Below are 16134 nucleotides of genomic sequence, written 5' to 3'. Positions count from 1 at the left end.
GCAAAAAAAAAAAAGGAAAATCATTTTTAAAAATAATTTATTGGTCTTTTATGTACAAGGAAAAAAAGTAGAAAACCAAACATGAGTAGAAAAGTCAATTGTACAAGAGAGGATCTTTACACTGCATTGAGGATTCTGCTGCTTCGGTTTCCTTCGAGTCAGGAAACAGAATATACTATTTAAACTGTACACAGGAGGGGGCGCCGACACTACCAGGCCCTCCGAGTGAAAACCACACCATCCAGGCCCCCGCAAGCCAGCCATCACAAAGCAAAAACGATAAAAGTTCAGCCATTTTCATTTCCGTAGGAAATTGTCAGCATGAGTTTGGAGCGTCGGCGGCCGTTTGTGGTACGAGTGTGTGTGTGTGTGTGTGTGTGTGTGTGTGTGTGTGTGTGTGTGTGTGTGTGTGTGTGTGTGTGTGTGTGTGTGTGTGTCTGTGTGTGTGTCTGTCTGTGTGTCTGTGTGTGTGTCTGTGTGTGTGTGTGTGTGTGTGTGTGTGTGTGTGTGTGTGTGTGTGTCTTTGTCTCCTCCGCCGAACAAGCCGAGCTCTCGATCGGAGCGGGAAAACAGAAGGCCTCTGAACGTTCAAGTCTTTGGTTCACCGAGTTAAACCGTTTTTACATCAACCTGACCTCTGCGGGTCATTTAGTGTGGACTCAGGCAGGAACATGACTCGTGTGGGGTGAAAACAGTTTGCAGCCATTTTGCCCTTTTGTAGCTCGTGACAATACAGAATTCTATTAAAAACCCTAAATTACAACTAAACCGATAGATACCAACCCCACTCATCTTGTACAGATCGACAAGGGAGCAAAGATTAAGCTAAAAAAATATAATTTGGTCAATTTGACAGCAGATAAATGAGGGGGGAAGGGGGCGGGGTGAAGGTGTGAGGAGCAACATAAAATAAAGCTGAGTAACATTTCAATACATTGCACAATATAATACTGACATATTGATGATAAGCCTCTTAGTGCCTGTGGTAAAGAGCCAATACACGACATGATTAACTGAATGGGGGACAAGTTCATCACACCTCCAGGTATCAATTTGTCCATTATCACTCAGCGGTAATATCAATAAATAAGAATGCTGACTCATACAATAAAATCAATCCCATGTGATCCCAGTCAAACACCTTCTGAATACAACGTGGAATACAAGCGTGTGTGTGACGTACGCGACAGCACCACCAGGGGGCGGAACTGACTGTGGGAGTGCATGACAGGTATTCTATCATCTTCATCATCATCCAATGAAAGTCTCCTCCTCGTCTTCCTCACTTTAAAATCATACTGACGTGTCCCTGATAACGCTACTAAAGTGTGAATCTCATGATGGTGAGCGAGGGAGGAAAGTAAAATAAGTTATGTGTGTTTAAACCAACTCAGAAAAAGTCAAACCTGTGTGTGTGTGTAAGAGTCATCTGGATAAAGCATCATCAAACCGTTTTGGTCTTCACCGCCAAAGCCTTCATTCCACGACCAGCTGATCTAAAATATGATTCGGACCGTCGTCTGGTAAGAGACCCACCCGTGCTCGCATCACTACTGGACCATTCCCTCTAGAATTACCCAGAATTCATAGCGCGGCCTCTTCTGTGCGGAGGGGAGTCGATAGAAAAATAATGGTAATGCCATCTGGTACGCCGTTACATCATCATCGAAATCCGTATCACAAAATATTCTAAAACCGTATGAGGTATGAAGGTATGAAACATCTCTTGTGCACGCATATACACACACACACACGCGCACCGTAAAGGCTCAGACACACACATGCACGCCGCCGGCCTCGGACACACTCCAGTGCATCTTGTAAATGTTTGATGAGTAGAGCTTTGTTCTCCTTCTCTGCACTAATCCTCACACTGTTTATGCTGACTGGAGAACACAAAGGAGCTTTTAGTCCGGACGGTGGAGAAAAGATCAAAGTCTCCAGCTGAATGAATGCATGGAAACACACATGCACACACAGGTGACGTTCCCCTGCCTGCATCTTCATCCCAGCTGGACAGGTTGGACTTAATTCACTCCCCTGTCCACAGGAGCTCTAGTCAGGCAAATTTGAAGAGTGGATAATACTGAAGTAAGAAGCTGCAGGAGAGGTACTTTATGTGCACACACACACACACACACACACACACACACACACACACACACACACACACACACACACACACGTTCAATTTCCAGTCAGCTGCTGCCCTTCCTCCTCCTCCTGTTCCCTTTCCTTTACACAGGTCAATAGTTCACAGGTCATGCGAGCCTCCAGTCCCCTCATGAGTCCCCTCATGAGGTTCTTGGCTTCAGGACAGGGTGCAGTCGTAGGCTCCCTCTTCATCTCCCTGCTCCTCTGTCTGCTCAGGGGGGCAGTCCTCAGACGGCGGCCGGGGGAAAGCTCCGGCGGGCTCCAAGGGGGCCAGGGTCAGGCCCAGCGGAGTCGTGGCCCCCCTGCTGTCTTCGGCCCTCGCCGCGGCCCCGCCGGCCAGCCCCTCGGCGCCGCTGAGCTTGGAGCTCTGGCTGGTGGGCTGAAAGGCCTCGGGCTGCACCTGCTCCGACACCGTCTCCATCAGCTGCTGTAGTTGCGGCCGGATCAGGTTGAGGAACGGCTTGTACCCCTGGCTGGAAAAGATGACAGGATGGAGGGTAGAGAGGATTAAACATTAAGACTTTACAATCCCAACGTTAACAGCATCAAACACCTAAGGAGTCTCCTGAAAGCTAATCTGCACCTACCAGTCAGTAGAGGTCCATGTGTCCACAGCCAGCAAGCCGTTTGTAATGCTCTGCACCGTTTCTGGCGGAACCTCGGGACTGTCCAGGAAGCCGATCACCTGCTTGATGACGCCGGAGTCCCGCAGTATCAAACCAATAACGACGCACCACTCCAGACAGCCCGCCTCCATGAACACGTGGAGGAGGTACCTGAAGGCCACACCAGAGGAACAGCTTGAAAATACTGACACTGTTTGGTTGGACGGCAGATCCAAGGGAACAATCGCCTCAAACTACCATCTTGTTATTAATAGTGACAGTTTGATCAGTAACAGTAGACAAAGCTGTAATGCAGGAAGTGACGTCGGCTCTTGGAGGCTGACCTGAGCTGAACCTGGGACTTGTGTGGGCCCTTGTTGGCGAGCTCCATGGAGATGTGCTCCAGCTCGGCCTGGCTCAGGCTCAGAGTGGAGGAGTTCTCGTCCATCATCCAGTCCCCGTCCACCACCGAGCTGGTCTCCGTCAGGTCCGTGGCCGAGCCAATGCTGTACTCCTCTGCTGGAGAGGGAGGAAGAGGAAGGAAAACGTGAAAAAGGCAGAAGAGGAAGAGGACAAAAACGGACAATGCTTCATTTTCTTCAAGGTTTTGTTACCTTTGTTGGTGAGCGGGGACAGGAAGGCGTCGTGTGTCTGCGGCGCGTGTTGGTGCGAGTGAGCAGAGGACACCGTCTCCATGTCCTTTGCCATAGGCCTGATCTCGCCCAGCCACGTATGGTTAGCGGGCGGAGCTTGAGGCGGCGCCGTGTCCATATCGCTGTTCAACAAACTCCCCTCGTCTGACTGGGACTTCAACAGCCGTGTGCCCAGGACTTTGGAGAGGAGCAGCAGAGAGAAGAACAATGAGATAAAGTCCAGGATAATGAAGCAACAAAACCAGTTCCTGTGCCACTCACCAGTGCGACATTGCCCGTTCTTCAGCGGCGAGCTGAGGCTGCCCACAGGAATAACAGGGAAGGGCCAGAGGAAGTCTTTATGGAGCCTCTTTAACGCCATGACAAAGTCCTCAACACGAGCCACGCGGTTTCTCTCCCGGCACAGCCAGCCGATGAGCTCGAAGCCCAGCTGAGCGGAGAAGCACCCGAGGTCACGGAGGCGCACCTGCTCCAGGAGGTGACGGGCGTGACGCCACAGCATCAAGTCGATATACATGTTCTCTGCACACTCCATCTCACGACTGGCAGGGGTCCAAGCAGGAGGTGAGAGAGAACGACAATGTGGTCACATTTATACTGCATGTAAATAAGGACTGAGTCACTCACTGTGTGTGTGTGTGTGTGTGTGTGTGTGTGTGTGTGTGTGTGTGTGTGTGTGTGTGTGTGTGTGTGTGTGTGTGTGTGTGTGTGTGTGTGTGTGTGTGTGTGTGTGTGTGTGTGTGTGTGTGTGTGTGTGTGTGTGTCTCCATACCCTTTAGACGAGGGTCCGCTTGGCATGCTGAAGGTCTTCTGCAGGTTGAACTTTCCCGTGGCGATGCAGTCTGCTGACTGAGACAAGCTGATGCTACGATTTCTGAAAAACTCAAAACCTCCAGTTGAACTTGGTTCCTGCAAACAAACAGACACACACACACACAGCTTGTGAGCGACTTTGAAGTGGACATGCGACTGTTGAGCGAGGAGGAGAGAAGGCGGTGAGGAGCAGTGAGGAGCTCTAAGGAGCTTCACCTGAGTGGTGGGCGTTGGGGGCGGAGTATCCATCTCCCCAGATCCGATGGCCTTGAGGAAGCGGATCATGTGGCGACAGAGGTCCCACTTCCCCTGCTCCAGGGCCGTGTTGAAGAGCAGAGTGGCGTGTTGCCTGCTCACCGCTGGCACCTCCATGTTCTTTAGAGAGAGACAAAGAAACAGAGCAGAGCGTCGTTCAGGCACGCGTGGTGACTATGGCAACCAACCCATGGTCATGAAGAATGGCGGCCAGTACCTGCAATATAATGAGATACGAGGCTGCCGTGTCCAGATCCTGAGCCATGAGACACTCCTCGAACAGATCCTTGGGGTTCCCCACGGCGGCAAACAGGTAGTTCCACAGGGCGTACTCCGTCTTCCTTGCACAGTGGACGATGGTCTGGAGGAAGAGGGGAAACTCTGTGATGAACTTGGCCACGGTGGGCAGCAGGGGGTCGGGGATGGGCTCCCTGGACGTGGCCTCTTCCTCAAGCACCACGTGCACCATCAGCTCCATGACGTGGGGGAAGTAAGGGAGGGAGGCGCAGGACTGAGCCAGCATCAACGCCTGGAGGAGAGGGAAGAGGAAGAAGAAGAGATTCAGTCTGTGACACAAACATAGACGCACCCTGACACACACACACACGCAGCAGCAGACTAAGGAGCTTCCTCTCACCTGCTCGCCCAGGTTGCGAACCAGCAGCTGTCGGAGGATGTGGTGGAGGTAGATCTGAGAGGTCCTCTCCACGGTGCAGTACGGGAACAGCGCCTCCAGTGGCTCAGCGGCTCCCTGCAGCCCGTCGTACAGCACCGTCTCGTTGGTGGCCCCCAGCACCAGGGCGTCCTCGAACAGCACGGCGAGGGGGTAGATGTTGATGTGGAAGGGCAGCATGATGCGCCTGGAGAGGAAGGAGTGCGGCTTGCGGTGGTCGCGCGGGAACAGCGGCAGCCAGACTTTCATGCCCGCCTCGCCGCAGGACAGCCACAGGGCCTCCAGCAGGTGGCGCTTCTTCCTGTTGGAGGGACAGGTGGTCCACACGTTCTCCACGCACTGGGCCAGCACCACCGGCGGACAAAATGGAAGCTAGGGGACAAAGAGGGAGAGAGAGAGACAAAGGGGCTCAGTAGCTGTCTCTAGTTATGACAATGACACATGCTTCTTAAATCTGATCTGTCATGAATTTCAGTTTTTCCCTATATCAAGCTTAATTCTAAACTCACCAGCTTCTTGTTGTTGCCTGGCGTCTCCTTCTCTCGTACCTGTGGACCTGAGCAGTCCCTCTGCAGCATGATCAACTGGCCAGCCAGGTTCAACATGATGCTCTCCGCCATGCAAGCCTGCAACGGATACAAGCACACAAAAATGCATTAGACATACACGCAGACAAAAGGTCAATGTGAATGTGTGTGTCTGTGCGTGTGTGTTGTGTAAGGGACCGGCTCCCTGTGTTTACCTGCTGCGGGGCCTTGAGTGTGATGCCGGTCTCCGTGCGCACAGACGTGAGCGTGACGGAGACCACGAGGGCGGGGTGAGGGATGTAGCGAGACATGGACACCTCCTGCAGCAGCTCCACACTAGCTGATGGGTTTGGACTGGAAAGACACATAAGACACATAAACACACATAAACACACATAAATAACAGTTGAAATATGATATGATAAGTCTAACGTGATAATAATCTGACAACCATAAGCCTTTTCCAGCACTGTTGTTGGTAAAGAATCTAATACTTGCCTGGGAAATCCCTCAAATAAAACCTGAGCTCCATAGAAATACTCAACCAAGCACAGACTAGATGTTAATCTGAGGCCCACTTGTGTCAGGTGATGGTCATGAGGTCTTTAATTTCACTCAAACCCTCTTTTCCCCCCTGATTGAACAGGCAGCTGAGCCACTTCATAGTTGAACACCAGTTTGGCCGCGGGTGCCAGTGATTTCCCCGCAGCTGCTCAGAGTGTAAAGTGAAGAAACCTTAGCTTGAACCGCAGCATACCACTTTGGAAAGGCCGGCGTCAGCTCCACTATGACCACACTGCAAATCACACACTCTTATCTCACAAGACCGGAGCCAGAGCCAAGCTGCTAGGTAGTTACGTTACGCAACCGTTTCAATAATTTACACAGCATCACCCTGCTGTTATTCTTTCAGCCGGCGCTCAGATTTCATTTTGTCACAGTGGAGAACTTTGGCCAACATTCGATTCAAAATTAAATTGGACATTCTATTGTTACGAATTTGGTTCACTTTAGCCTCCCTGATGTCACAGTGGAAATTGGATTTTGAAAAAAGGTCACAACTCATCACAGCTGCTGGGCAAAGTGTTAAAAAATACAGCCAAACAGGATTATCCCTGAGCAAACATGAAGGTCAGAGATGAGCTGTGTGACTGTGGCCTACCCATCATTCCTCCTCTCGATGCTATAGAGGCCGATGGAGCAGTTGGCTCTGAACAGGATGACCATGTCTCTGAAGACGTTGAGCAGCAGCGTGTCCGAGTGCAGCTTGGTGACCGAGGCGAAGGCGTTGTCCAGGTTGGATGACCGCAGGTAGAGCCTCAGCTAGAGGGGACGGAAGGAGAGGGGACAGGTTAGATCGGACGAGACGAACGCGATGACATATCACGACTTCATCTACTGCGCCTTGTTGCAGTCTCACCTCTTCTTGTTGGTCGATGAAATTGTAACAGGACACCACCACAAAGTCGTTCCACCAAGCCAGACCTCCTGTTACTGTCATGTTCTGCTCCTGGAGGCGAGGAAGGAAAGAAATGAAATCAGAATGCAAACAGGCGAATGTTTTTGAAATTAACACAAAAAACTGGACAGAGGCCGTAAGGGTTTTATTAAGGAAGGTCAGAGATTTTATTTTCCCCCTTGGTAAATATAAACAATCCTTATTATGCTGAGTTGTTACTTTTGCAGCTGCAGTGACCTAGTTTCCTTACATGAGGCATTAATCATCCATTCTAAGCATGGACGCTGCTCAGAATAGTTCATTTGTTATTTCTCAACAACAATCATGAAGTAATACATGTTTTGAGTAACTTTGGTAATGTTCGTACTCCTCTAATCCAGAGAATGACATACCTGAGTGATATTTCCAAACAGCTTCCATTTCCTGGTGAATAAGGAGTAGTGTGCAAAGCCCCGCCTCCCTGCTACAGCCATGCATTGGCCCGCCGAGTCTATGGCTGCAAACTTAACACACACACACACACACTTAAATGTAAATATGTAAATTACTGTTTACACTACTGTCTACAGAGGGCCGACACAAAGCTCACACACCTGCTATAATGACACATGTGGGTTATGTACACACACTTGTGTTCTCAGCGTAATGAGTTGACTCAGCAAACATGGCCGTTTTATAAAGGCATCTCTCAGGTTGAGCACACATGGTCGAGATAACATTAGAACTGCACATACTCTGATGTGTGACATCATATTAACACTCATTACAGTCCAGTAAACACATTTTAATGCACATCCCTGAATCTGGTGACACACAGACTGCATGAACAGGAACTCACACACACTCTGCTTTACTGCACTTACCCGTATGGGCCAGTTGCTCTCTAGGTATGTGCTGTGTATCTACAGAAAATAAAAATGTAAGGAGAAATGTGCTGTTATTCATTCAAGTACAAGAACCAGATGTTAACTGCGTGTGTCCATGTTGATGACCTGTGTGTGTCCCTCACCTGGACCACGTGCCAGTGCTTGTGTCCCAGTAAAGTGCTGAGTCCCTGAGAGAGAGAGGAGTCGGGGCTGGGGGGGCGGTGCGGCGGGCTGTCGTCGTGCGGGTGTATGTGTGCGTGGGCGTGTGTGTTGTGTGTGTCGGCGGTGCTGTGGACCTGCGTGGGGTCACCGCAGGTCAGGTAGAGGCGGTCTTCACCATGGAGTAACACCTGCTCCTGGTTACTCTGTACAAAGCAGAGAGGGGAAAGGTTTACGTGTGTGTCCGTGCTTGTATGTACATGTACGGAAAAGGGATGGAATGCGTCCGACCAGCTGCTCACCGTGCAGGGGTTGACCGTGAGGGCGCTCTTGATAAACTGGAACTGCAGTATGCCGGCCTGCAGGGAGGGGGGAGGAGGTTCAACCATCTCCACCTCCTCCCCCTCCTCCAGCTGTTCCTCCTGTTTCCTCTTCTCTGGTTTGTGAGGGATCACCCATAGGTTGTAGCCCTCTGCTCCCCAGCTCTGAGACGGGCCAAATACACAATGAGGCACATATTTCACGCAGTTGGGTGACAAAGGTTAAGCGGAGTGGATCTTTAAGAAAACAACAGTAATCTTTAATTGCATGTCATTTGATTTCAGGGAGCTGGACCAGAGTGATCACATGTCTTTAACTGAGGAAGGACATTAACATGGCTCACCATAGAGCTGATTTTAATGGGGTCCTTCTTTGTACCATCTGAACGATACCTGAGAGGAGGGCAACACAGGGAAACACAGAGAGTGACAGAGAGAGAGAGAGAGAGAGAGAGAGAGAGAGAGAGAGAGAGAGAGAGAGAGAGAGAGAGAGAGAGAGAGAGAGAGAGAGAGAGAGAGAGAGAGAGAGAGAGAGAGAGAGAGAGAGAGAGAGAGAGAGAGAGAGAGAGAGAGAGAGAGAGAGAGAGAGAGAGAGGCTCATATAAAAGGTCCAATATTCATGAAACGAGGCCGAGTGCGTGTTCATATTAGTGTGATCACTCACGCAAAGTCCTCTCCCAAAGTGCAGATGAGGTGCGCGCCGAAGACACTCCACAGCGACAGGCCACCGCACTCCCAGGTAACCATGGCAACGCTGCAGTCTGGCGACCAGCAGATCAGTTTGACTGCACCAGTCTTGTTGTAGATGTCTGAAAAGGAACCCAATCCAGAAAAGCAGTTTAGCGTTTCACATCAAAGCCTCCAGCATGGGTGTATTGCTTAGATTATGACATTTTTGCAAAGGGTTTGTGATCATTTGGTTGCTTAGCTCATTGGTGAACTGTTATTGTATTAACTGTGTGTACTATCGGGATGATAGACATTATCACTGGCAAAAGCTCAAATTCAATAAGAAAATGTGATAGGAAAATATGAGGAAAATGCAATCCACCAATGACAATCAAAGAATCCAAATAATTTGTTGCTTGCATAAAATAATCGATCAGTGTGTGTCTGCGACTATGACAGACGTTCTTATCTTCAGATTCATCATGGAAACCAACTGTGTGGTGTCAGCCACTAGGGGGAGCTCTGGTCTATGCCCTAATCATACCAGTGTGACTGAGGCAGAGGTAAACTAAGGGAACACACACACCAGTGCAACCAAAAGACAAGACTGCCCGAGGTGAGCGACCCCACTGAGGAATGTGTGTTATGTGCGTATGACGATAAGCTGTGTGAAGTCGAGAATAGAGCTGGGAGGCAGAGAAAAAGAGAGGGGGAGAGAGGAAGAGAAGAGAGGGAGAGAGAGGGAGAGGTCCCTTCTGTGAGGGTGATACCTGGGTAGTGTTTTGGGGTGAGCTCCAGCTTGTGTGAGAGCTGCATGGATCCTGTTGTGGTGTCAATCATATACACCAGCACTGAGCCACTGAAAGGAGAACACACACACACACACACACACACACACACATACACATAAACACACAGTACCTCTACAACAGGTTATTCATGTTATATTTGTGTGTGTTAACATGCAGACAAAGATGGAGAAAGGGGTCAGGGGCGAGCGAGGGAGAGAAAGCGCAGCCAAACTGGCACATTGCCAAATCCACGCGGCGCTTCTGACAAGCACACACAAGGAAGCCTCGGCAAACACAGGGCGACACATTCTCACACTGCACACACGGAGTCGTCGCCTGTCAATCACCATCACACGCGGATGCAAACAGACACATGCCCAGGTTGTCTTCCCAACACTGTGTTGTAAATATATAGGGAAACGAGACAGATAGTTGTTCACACACACATACACATACACACACACACACACACGTACCTGGCACAGCCAAATGCCATCAGTCTGTACTTGTTGTTGACAGCCACACAGGTGCCATCGGTCACATCTGCTGCCCAGACGCCCTGCAATTGCTGCGCACACACACACACACACACACACACAGTTACACATGTATGATGGGGCCGGCTTTCAGGTCAGCGGAGGGTAATCTGGATCCAAATTTGTCATTTTTATCAGAACATTTCCATTTCATATTCATGTGCTGTCAATGCGGAATGTTTCACACTGTTTTCATTACACAAGCAGTGGTGACACACACACACACACACACACACACACACACACACACACACACACACACACACACACACACACACACACACACACACACACACACACACACACACACACACACACACACACACACACACACACACACACACACACACACACACACACACACACACACACACACACACACACACACACACACACACACACACACACACACAAAAACAGCAAGCTTTCAATTTCACAACCATGTATCCAGACACATTTGGAATGACGGGCGGCTGCTTGACTCTGGCTGTATTTGTGGATCTCTACAGACTCAGCAGTTAGGAGTTGATCAGGCTGTGGCACATTTATACATGCAGGCCTTGTATGGTCAATAGAAAAACCACAGAACATTGTTGTTGGATATACGACTGCAGGGCATGCATTTCCTCTTTACTCATCTCGATACTTCAGGGAAAACCCAAAGCGAATGAGGCGGAGATAAATCAAACCTCACTAAGAGCAGCAGCGACGCCGTCCAAAGCTCGTCAATCTTCAAGCTAATTGTTAACTTCAGCCGTACTTTTCCTCTGGATAGAGACCCACAAATACAGCGAGATAACGGATCATAATTCCCAAACGGTGCAGAGCATTCAATGTCTCTGCATAAACAAAAGTGTTGTTATCTGAAAACAGGGCAATCATTGTATAAGTCGGCGTTTCTCCTAAAAATAATCTCGGGTCGCTTCCCTGTCACGAGATGATTCACGCTTATTTGCATATAAATTGAGCAATACAATTGAGTTAAATCAGAGACAGGAGACGCTTACTATTTTGTTAGATTTCATAATCTAACCATCTGCTGGAGAGAATGACAGAACTGTTTGAGTCTCGCCCTCGAAAAGCCTATAGTCCTGTAGCGCCATCACCATTCATAAGGTTTGTGTGTACATCCTCACATTCGCCGTCATCCTTTTCACCCTTCAGTAAGCTGTGTGTTTGCTTTGAGAGTGTGTGTGTGTGTGTGTCTGTGTCCTTACATCTGCAGTGATGGTGCTGCTGAGTGGCGTGATAAACCCCAGGCGACCGTCACTCAGCACCACAGCAAAGCCGTTCAGGGTCAGGCAGTACTCCATGCAACGGATATACACTCCTTCCAGGTCCAGAGAGGGACCACCTACACACACACACATACACACACACACACACAGGCACGCATGTTAGATGTATTTTGTCAGGTGGAGCAAGTACAGGGCTGGGAAAGTTAACCGACGACATTAGAACAATGAACAGAGGTGCGTGTGTGTGTATGTCTGGATGTATGCGCTAACCTCTGGCAGACTGCAGGTCCAGAGAGAAGGGGATGCTGGTGAGGCTGATGGCTTTGCGTCCATTGCTGCCGAGTCCATCCCAGTGCAGGATGTGCAGGTAGCCGTCTGCTGTACACACCAGCAAGTCCTCCTGGAGGGACTGCAGGCTGGCGGGAGGGAGGGAGGGAGGGAGAAAGGAGGGGAAGAGACATTTAAAAGAAGGAAAGGAAGAAACGGAAACAGCAGAGGAGGCAGGTAAGGAAGGTGGGAGGAGGAAAACAACAGCGGCGTGTTAGAAAACAGTGCGACTAGTCATCGTCCAGCTGTGATGAGGCCATGTAGCTGCCCGTGCCAAGCCTGACTGTCAAATACCAGCTACATGAGGGAAGGAACAACAGTGTGTGTGTGTGTGTGTGTGTCAGTGTCAGTGTCAGCAAGAGTGTGTGTGTCTCAAACCCATAAAGCAACACATTGTCTTCCACAAAATACGGGATGTCTGAGACGGAGAAACGAGAGGAGCAAAGCAGGAACCATCAAGTGGAGAAATTAAAGGGGGAAATAGCAGAATGACAGAATGGACTTTCACTGTGCAGGAGGCGCCGCCGCTTTACTGTACATCCACAGCCGGAGACGCCCACTCGCGACCTGCACAATCAAGCTGCGCCTCTTGGAAATGCCAACAGACTTGACAACTCGCTAATCTCCGCCGAGCGAGGGAACGGCAGCGGAGACGTGGCGGAGGAGCAGAAAGGAACTGAAAGAGACTGAATAAGGAAACACGAGAAAAACAAAGCGACAGATGAGTGGAAAGACTTGGGGAGGGGGGCTCGTCAGTCTGCAAACAAAGACGTGAAGTTGGAGGATGCAGGCCTTGATAATAGGGAACGTGAAGAAGAACAACAAGAGGGGAGAGACGCCCTTTGGCCATGTGGACGCCATGACAGTGACACACGCTGTGACACATTAGTGCAGATGCCTTTGGGCGAACTCTCTGAAAAATACATTAAATTCAACACTCAACTCCTCTGTCTCATCCACACTACAGCCGAAACTCTTCCTTCTTTTCCACCATCGCCACTAAAATGTGAACCCATGACCCCAGTCGCTCCTCTGCCCTGGGAAGATTTGCTAAATTGCTCTTTTCAGCGACGAAAATAGTAAGGCGGTAGAGCTGGAGACGCTGCGCTTTCTGCTCCGTCTCTCGCCGCCAAAATACCAACTTTCCGCGAGGGGAAAGAGCGGTATTGTTCGGCCCGTTATTTTGAGCTTTGAAAGATACACAAAGAGGCGGATCACTTACAGCCACGGAAATTCCTTAAATTTCCACTTGCCAACAGTGAGAGCAAAACCCAACCAGATGTCATTTGTAATGTGAATCTGCACTTGTACAGGTGTGTGTGTGTGTGTGTGGGGGGGTGTGTGATGATTCAAAGAGAGACAGAGGTGTGAGGGGCAGACAGGTAGACGTGTTACCTGGTGATGGGAGCCTCCAGATCCACAGGCTTCTTCATCTCCAGAGTCAAAGCGGGGGCACATTGCTCCTCCTTGTAACCTGGCGTCACCTTCACACGAGGACTCCCTCTGCGCACACACACACACACACAAACACAATCAAACAAAATATTGATCTTAACTGATGGAAGAGAACAATGGGAACGCTGCAATGTTCAATAAAACTCAGCGGTTGTGTGTGTCAGGATGTTTTATGTTTGATTAAAGCTTTTTTTTTCTTCCAACATAGTCTGATAGGGATCACTCAATATGCCCGGACATGCCCCCCTGCTGCTGGTATGCTGTCTGGGAATGAAGGAATGAACACACACATACACACAAATTCAGGATAACCATTTGCCATCTCAGCATCAGATTATTGGCATAAAAGTAAAACCTTTCCATCATTTTATAGGAGACGCACCATGCAGCGACATGTGAGCGTGCATACTAATGACTCCATGCTGTACTCATGCATACTCATGAGTCTGATGCAACATGTGAGTGTGTAGTTAATTTGCTCTAATGGAAAGCGATGTTTTAACGTGACTGAATGGAAAATCCTTAAATCCCCCTCATCAGATTACCCCAGTGCTCTTGAGCTTTGTGTGAAGTCAGAACATCTTCACCTCACCACCAGATAGTATTACTTATGAGTCATACAGGCTTTCACACACACACACACACACACACACACACACACACACACACACACACACACACACACACACACACACACACACACACACACACACACACACACACACACACACACTCCAATATAATCCACGCTGCCTCTTTTCCTCTCTTGACACGTTTGACGTCATCTGGACGACTGCCCGGGACTTGTTTGGACTACATCCTGCATTTACTCTCATTGTAGTCGTCCAGACAGGAAAGGAGGGCAGAGGTGTCTCTAAAATGACCCCCCCCCCACCCGTTGTGGCCCAGCCAATCGCTTGAAATTCTCATATGGTTCATTTATGATCGGCACTAAGTGACACACGCAGGTTTCCTATCAAAGATAAGATGAAGGCATGCCAAAAAGGAAAACTTGTATAAACTGAAGCTGTTTTGTTTACAAGCTTTAATGTCATGTGTGTATGTGTGTGTGTGTGTGTGTGTTGTTCTTACTTTGGGTAGACAGGCTCGTAGAGGTATTTGTCATCCCCTCCGCCGAGCACGTCAAACAAGAGAATGTAGCCTTTGGCAGCCTGAAAAGGAGAGACAAGATAATTACCGTCAAAACATCTTGGACTTGTTTGGTCTCTTGGCCGTTATCAGAGAGCCACTGAAAGTAAAAGATAAGAGAAAATACTGCATGATTCATAGCCAGAGAGACAGAATTGTGTTTTCAGAGCAGGACAGTGAGCTACAGTGAGAAGAGGAGCAAAAATGGTTCATCTGTAAACAAAACCCAGTCTAATGAGGCCATTACAAAGAGGGATGAAGAGATGAGATGCACAGTGTAGTTAATGGTTACCATTAGCTTCCACCATTAGCATCTAGGAGTCCTTATGCATTACGTAGAGGAGAGAGGAGAGGAAGAATGATCACCAGCCAGCTCCACCTTTAAATTCAGAGTCTCAAATAACAGCAAATCAATCGTGGGTGTGTTGCATTCAAATTCAAATCTTTTGTTTGCTATATTGCCTCGGAAGAATGCCATTCAAAATAAGTCATGGTTGAAGTATTTGCTGGCACAGGATGAGTGGCGTCACCTAAGCAAACCATGAAGAAGAGTGGATTTAATTTATGGTTTGTCTTTTATGGTTTACTCAGAGTGGTGTATTTATAAAGCCGCTCCCACAGGTGTTCCCACTTAAGCCGCCTGATTAGCCCTCATTTACCAGCTTGATTGGCAGCTCACAGGCTGCACTGATTGACGCTCTGCCTCGGCTAAACCAAACACTTTATATTTATTTGACTTCTAAACAGAGACCGGTGACGCCCTGAATTCCAATCTTAGCTCCACCCAGTTTCAACTTAAAAAAGAGGGAATTATTAAAACACACTATTGTGAGCGTGCATTGGCCTTAATCTAGGCACAATGTGTGAACCTGAGGAGGAGCACACACACACACACACGTAGGGTTACTGCTGAAGTGAAAACAACCGTGTAACATTAGACGACACTTGATCTAGACTCTTCCGTCAGCAAAAATGCGCCATTGTGTCACGCCGGCTGTGCTTCTCCCTCACTACAGATTTGCCGAGAAACCAAAGCGTCGATATAAAACCCACTGTCACTCTTCACAGTGTTACGTGGAGTTGTGCTTAATGGTTATGGGGGATGTTGGAGGTAAAGTTGGTAAGAAAGCGCCCTTGGTAGCCGGCCAACGCAGCACCGCAGCAGAAGAAGAAACCAAAAGTGTGAAAAGCGCAGCGAGCGACTGGGATGGGAGACGGATCGATGGGAAGTTTGGCTGGAAAAGAGCAACGGCAGCCAGGGAGAGAGAAGCTGGAGCCAAACACAGGCCTGCTTCACTCATCACATCTACTAAACTGCTGATGGGTTCTAATCTACAATACTTCAGCGACAAATACAACTTTTAATCATACAACTGTGTTATGCACCTCTGTTTCATAAGACATGAAGAAGAGAGGGTGCCACAGGATTTAGCTTGCACCGTTTGGGAGGCCGTGTGTTTGGTAGGCATGCGACGAGAGAGACGC

General features: G+C 49.0%; 1 protein-coding gene across 3 annotated transcripts in view; it reads right to left on the bottom strand.

Annotated features, from left to right (window-relative positions):
• Positions 1-20: 20 nt before the first annotated feature.
• The window catches only part of ric1 (RIC1 homolog, RAB6A GEF complex partner 1), a 28513-nt gene continuing 12399 nt past the window's right edge, over positions 21-16134 (bottom strand). For 2 of the 3 annotated variants that reach the window (XM_076164022.1, XM_076164023.1), the window contains 25 exons: positions 14593-14672; positions 13441-13548; positions 11989-12134; positions 11698-11834; positions 10421-10512; positions 9924-10012; positions 9149-9293; positions 8829-8877; positions 8467-8649; positions 8149-8370; positions 8003-8041; positions 7532-7642; positions 7101-7190; positions 6843-7003; positions 5896-6034; positions 5663-5779; positions 5118-5525; positions 4698-5009; positions 4442-4600; positions 4185-4321; positions 3674-3954; positions 3374-3589; positions 3104-3278; positions 2742-2930; positions 21-2627 (listed from right to left, as the gene is read on the bottom strand). In XM_076164022.1, coding sequence (XP_076020137.1) covers positions 2312-2627; positions 2742-2930; positions 3104-3278; positions 3374-3589; positions 3674-3954; positions 4185-4321; positions 4442-4600; positions 4698-5009; positions 5118-5525; positions 5663-5779; positions 5896-6034; positions 6843-7003; positions 7101-7190; positions 7532-7642; positions 8003-8041; positions 8149-8370; positions 8467-8649; positions 8829-8877; positions 9149-9293; positions 9924-10012; positions 10421-10512; positions 11698-11834; positions 11989-12134; positions 13441-13548; positions 14593-14672 — 4101 coding nt within the window. In that variant the 3' untranslated portion in view covers positions 21-2311. The remainder of the gene's footprint in view (positions 2628-2741; positions 2931-3103; positions 3279-3373; positions 3590-3673; positions 3955-4184; positions 4322-4441; positions 4601-4697; positions 5010-5117; positions 5526-5662; positions 5780-5895; positions 6035-6842; positions 7004-7100; positions 7191-7531; positions 7643-8002; positions 8042-8148; positions 8371-8466; positions 8650-8828; positions 8878-9148; positions 9294-9923; positions 10013-10420; positions 10513-11697; positions 11835-11988; positions 12135-13440; positions 13549-14592; positions 14673-16134) is intronic. The other variant, XM_076164024.1, reaches the window with a different exon arrangement.

This window comes from Genypterus blacodes, unplaced genomic scaffold (assembly GCF_046128005.1).
Source record: "Genypterus blacodes isolate CSIRO-AG114 ecotype Tasmania unplaced genomic scaffold, CSIRO-AGI_Gbla_v1 ptg000133l_1, whole genome shotgun sequence".
NCBI classification, from domain to species: domain Eukaryota; kingdom Metazoa; phylum Chordata; class Actinopteri; order Ophidiiformes; family Ophidiidae; genus Genypterus; species Genypterus blacodes.
Note: the sequence above shows the minus strand (reverse complement) of the source record. Positions and strands in the feature narration are given on the sequence as shown.